The sequence below is a fragment of the Mastacembelus armatus genome, chromosome 16 (assembly GCF_900324485.2).
Source record: "Mastacembelus armatus chromosome 16, fMasArm1.2, whole genome shotgun sequence".
Lineage (NCBI taxonomy): Eukaryota > Metazoa > Chordata > Actinopteri > Synbranchiformes > Mastacembelidae > Mastacembelus > Mastacembelus armatus.
The window spans coordinates 24,379,222-24,384,576 of record NC_046648.1 but is presented as its reverse complement, the minus strand read 5'-3'; the positions used below and the strand labels follow the sequence as shown (position 1 = coordinate 24,384,576).

The following is a 5,355-nucleotide window of genomic DNA, read 5'->3' as shown; positions in this document are numbered from 1 at the left end:
TTTCACCATCTGAAAATATTTGTCTGTTCAAGTATATTTAGACACATGAAAACCAAATAAAACTGAGTAGAAAACAAAATGTGTCGCTGATTCTGTTTAAACTGAACCAAGTCATTTACGCTCAGTTACGTCTCAGATACAGCTGGATATACTTTGTCTTTACAGGACAAAGTTTCATTTTTTTGAAAATACACAGAAACTAAATTTCTGAAGGGGACAAATAAAGTGTATTTTGAAGTGTTTGTACAGAAGAAACCTCCAGTGGTGATAACTTTAGTTATGTTTGTTTCCTTTTCACAGTGTCATGTGTGTTTCTTCTGCTTCTCGTCTTCGTTCTCTCAGGTGTGACCGATGTCCTGCAGACTTGGCCTCAGCTCATCTGCCCGTTTCGTTTTGTTCTGATTCTGTGAATTAAACTACCACAATGATCAGAACGTCAGGTAATTTTTGACTTTCATTGCACAGATGTTTGTGTTTTCAGGCAATTGAGGTTCAGTAGAGGAAAAGTTCAGACTCCAGTTCTAGAGATATGGAACAGAAGCAGAACATTGTCTTGTTTTTCGAAGAGGAACCTTTTTATCGGTCGTTAATACATATTCCCCCTGAATGTTAACGAAGCTGATCGTTAGCAGAAAGGTCTCGTTAGCATTATTGACTTCTGTCTGACTCAATAATATTCACACTCAGAACTATCAGAGCTGACAAGAATAAAATCATCGTCATGACAGTTTATTTTTCTCCAGACTTCAGTGAACTGATCTTTCCTCCTTCAGCTTATCTGATAAACAGACTCACAGAGTCAAAGTTAAATTAAAAGATTTTATTATGATTCTGTGGGATTTGTTTTACTTTAGTCTTTCTTTTTACTCTTTCTGGATTCACACACATTCATTGGTGCTGTCAGTCTCAGTCTCTGGATGGGATCTGGACTCGCTGAATCAACAGGCTTTAAGGGCAGAAAAACTAACACGAGGCCTCAGAAGGACCAAAACTCTAAATGTGGGGAAACACCACATTAATAGATTGACAGAGGTGAATATTTTACAGTGAAGCCTTGAGTTCATGTCTTTGGTTTCATGTTAAATGTTTAGTCTAAATGTCTAAATGTTGCTCAGTTTGAACAGTGGGGATTTATTCTGGACACTTTAATCAGAGAGAAGCTAATCTGATTAGGTTCTTAGGGTGTTGGACAGAACTGTCTATGTTCAGCTCCTCTAAAGATTCAGATTCAGGTTCAGACTCTAACAGGATTTAATTCAGCTGAATATTCAGAGTTCAGCTGAGCAGAGAGACATTCAGGTGTGTCTACGTTTTGTCGGTAATGATATTTTATTAATCAGTCTGTGCAACACACACACACTAATTGATCAGATCAACTGATTAGTGCAGAGACTGAACGTGTTCCAGTTTTTAATTTTCAGACTTTTCCCTCAGTCGACTCAGGTGTCGAGTCCAGATTCTGTGAATTCAGTGCTTCTTATATTTACGTCATTTGTTTTTTCAGCTTCTTTGTGTCTGTTCTGTCAGATCTGAGGTTTGAAGCTAAGTCCAGGACTCATGAGGTTGAGCTTGAAGCAAAAATTCATGTTGTCTTACTTCATATGACTCTACCATCCAGCAGCAGTGTAACTAAAAGCAACTGATGTTTCTGTGACTGAGCCTTCACCCTGGAAATGTTTTCTAAAAAAATCACCTGATTCATACAAAACAAAAAACTGTGAATGTGTAAATTTAATTAGAATCTAAAAAATATATCATTTTACAAACGTTTTTATAATAAATGAATTTATTCTTGACAGAATCCTAATAAAGATGTTGTCACATTAAAGCTGCAGTTTGTTATTTTTGTCCACTAGGGGGCAGATGAAGTCCAGAACCAGCAGACAGACCTGGAGTTCTGATCCGGTTCAGGTTTCTACAAGCTAACGGTGACATCATTAACTCCTGTCCTGTGATTGGTCAGTATCAGTCTCCTGCCTGGTTGTTGGTTGCAGGGTCTGACTCCCCGCTGTGAGGACCCTGCCTGGCCGACAGTCGGTCCAGAGATCGCGGCGAGGCATCGCTCGTCGTCCGGCGGCAGCAGGCGGCGAGGTCAGCCCTGAAGGACGGCGTGTAGAAGCCATAGATGACAGGGTCACAGCAGGTGTTCAGGTTCCCAAACACAAAGAGGGCATGGTGGATGTACTCAGGTGTGATACGCAGCATTTCAGGCTGGAACCAGTACCAGATCCCCAGCAAGTAGTATGGAGTCCAGCACACCACAAAGGACAACACGATGACCACTGTCATCTTCAGAGTCTTCATCCGAGCCTTCGGGATGATGTCAGTACCACTGCGACGCAGGTACGACTCTCCTGCTGAAAGAGGGAGGGGCTACATCAGTTACACTGTATGACTGTACAGCAGGATGTCCCGGAGATGTTGAGGTGATGAACACGTGTCAAGATGTACAGGTGGAGTTTGGGTGTAGGGTAGTTTTGTTTCTCCACATGATGTACAGGTGTGTACAGGTGTGTTACAGGTGTGTCTCACCTTTGTCCCTCAGGTGCTGTTGGTGGATGTGCAGCAGGATGCGGCTGTAGCAGCAGCTCATCACCAGCAGGGGGACGACGTACAACGTGGTGAAGTGGAACATGTTGTAAACCGTTTCCTGCCAGTGGCGGCTGAAGCTGCCATGAGTTGCACACTGGGTAAAATCAGCGCCCTCCACCCGGATCGCTCTGAAGATAAACAGCTGCAGGTGAAGAGACAGGTGTGTATCCATGTGAAGCCCAAATTTTCCAAAAATCATAAAATATAAAGTACGACTATGAGGCGACAGGTGATGGAGATAAACAGCAGGTGGTGCTGACTCTGCTGTCTCTGCCATTAAAACCACAGCAGAAGAAGATGAGGTGACTAAAGTCTGACGTTTAGTTTCATGTGTTAATGTGAGGAAGGTCACTTCCTCCTCATTGCTCTGATGTTTTCTGCCCAGTCACATGATTCATACTGTAAATTTGAACCACCAAACACAGGAAAAAGTTTTTTGTGATTACAAGATGTGTTGTTTAGGTGCAAACTGAAGATGTGGACGAAAAGAGGTGGACGGCTGCTTCAGTGTGAGTCTGACCACCAGCTCTGGTCTGTGTTTGCAGAGCTCAGTGATACTGGCTTCTTAGCGTTGTTAGCATTCCTTATAGAAACTAAGGCGAGCAGTTAGCCCGAGCTAACAGCAGGAGGTTTCACAAATTTAATCTGCAGCAGAAACCAGAACATTCCTGCAGGGATTTAACGTTCAGGGTTTTACCTGACTGAGGGTTTAGTGAAGGAGCTGCTGCTGTGAACCGAGAACTTTCCACTGAATCAAAGGTAACAGGAAGATTTGTCTCCTGTAGAAGAGCTGATTATAAATTGTTTAGCTTCATCACAGGTAACCTGTCAGACCAAGGTGTAATATACAAACCAATCAGAAACACCAACCTGCAACCTGTTCTGTGATTGGTCAGGTGGAATGACCTGTGTCACCTGATGTGATGTGTTACCTGTGGGAAGTGTCACCTGTTGTGATGTGTTACCTGTGGGAAGTGTCACCTGTTGTGATGTGTTAGCTGTGGGAAGTGTCACCTGTTGTGATGTGTTACCTGTGGGGAAGTGTCACCTGTTGTGATGTGTTACCTGTGGGAAGTGTCACCTGTTGTGATGTGTTACCTGTGGGAAGTGTCACCTGTTGTGATGTGTTACCTGTGGGGAAGTGTCACCTGTTGTGATGTGTTACCTGTGGGAAGTGTCACCTGTTGTGATGTGTTACCTGTGGGAAGTGTCACCTGTTGTGATGTGTTACCTGTGGGAAGTGTCACCTGTTGTGATGTGTTACCTGTGGGGAAGTGTCACCTGTTGTGATGTGTTACCTGTGGGAAGTGTCAGCTGTTGTGATGTGTCACCTGTGGGGAAGTGTCAGCTGTTGTGATGTGTCACCTGTGGGGAAGTGTCACCTGTTGTGATGTGTCACCTGTGGGAAGTGTCACCTGTTGTGATGTGTTACCTGTGGGGAAGTGTCACCTGTTGTGATGTGTCACCTGTTGTGATGTGTTACCTGTGGGGAAGTGTCAGCTGTTGTGATGTGTTACCTGTGGGGAAGTGTCACCTGTTGTGATGTGTTACCTGTGGGAAGTGTCACCTGTTGTGATGTGTTACCTGTGGGAAGTGTCACCTGTTGTGATGTGTTACCTGTGGGAAGTGTCACCTGTTGTGATGTGTTACCTGTGGGGAAGTGTCACTTGTTGTGATGTGTCACCTGTTGTGATGTGTTACCTGTGGGGAAGTGTCACCTGTTGTGATGTGTTACCTGTGGGGAAGTGTCAGCTGTTGTGATGTGTTACCTGTGGGGAAGTGTCACCTGTTGTGATGTGTCACCTGTTGTGATGTGTTACCTGTGGGGAAGTGTCAGCTGTTGTGATGTGTCACCTGATGTGATGTGTTACCTGTGGGAAGTGTCACCTGTTGTGATGTGTTACCTGTGGGGAAGTGTCACCTGTTGTGATGTGTCACCTGATGTGATGTGTTACCTGTGGGAAGTGTCACCTGTTGTGATGTGTCACCTGATGTGATGTGTTACCTGTGGGAAGTGTCACCTGTTGTGATGTGTTACCTGTGGGGAAGTGTCACCTGTTGTGATGTGTCACCTGATGTGATGTGTTACCTGTGGGAAGTGTCACCTGATGTGATGTGTTACCTGTGGGGAAGTGTCAGCTGTTGTGATGTGTTACCTGTGGGGAAGTGTCACCTGATGTGATGTGTTACCTGTGGGAAGTGTCACCTGATGTGATGCGTTACCTGTGGTGATGCGAGCAGCAGGCTAAGGGTCCAGGCCAACAGCAGCATGCGTCGGTTCCTGCGGTGTGCGCTCAGAGCATCCAGCGGGTGTAGGATGGCGTGCTGACGGTCAAGGCTGATGACGACCAGGATGAAGGCGGAGGCGTGCATGGCGAACAGCTTCAGGAAGCACAGCAGCTTACAGAGCACGTTTCCTCCGTACCACTGCACCGTCACATTCCACACTGCGTCTAGAGGCATCACCACGAACGTCATCATCAGGTCAGCCGATGCCAGACTCAGCATCAGTGGCCTCAGGTGGGACGCCAGCCGCCGGCCACGCCCGCACCACACGCTGGCCAATAGGGCCAAGTTACTGCAGGCCGCAAACAGGAAGAGGACCAAGGTGGCTCCGACACGGAACTGAGCAGCTCGGGTGAAACTGGGAGCCTCCCAGTCTGAGAGAGGTGGGTACTGGGAGGTGTTGGGAGGGGCCGAAGCTGCAGAGCTGGTGGGCGGAGCCAGTGATGACAGGCTCAGGATGGACCAGTTACCTGACAT

The 5,355-nt window shown here is 46.1% G+C and overlaps 1 protein-coding gene across 1 annotated transcript; it reads right to left on the bottom strand.

Annotated features, from left to right (window-relative positions):
- Positions 1 to 1,965: 1,965 nt before the first annotated feature.
- Positions 1,966 to 5,355, bottom strand: gnrhr3 (gonadotropin releasing hormone receptor 3). The gene is made up of 3 exons (XM_026317633.1): positions 4,816 to 5,355; positions 2,533 to 2,734; positions 1,966 to 2,357 (listed from the first exon to the last, which is right to left on the bottom strand). The coding sequence occupies exons 1-3, from the start codon at positions 5,353 to 5,355 to the stop codon at positions 1,966 to 1,968; spliced, it is 1,134 nt and encodes a 377-aa protein (XP_026173418.1).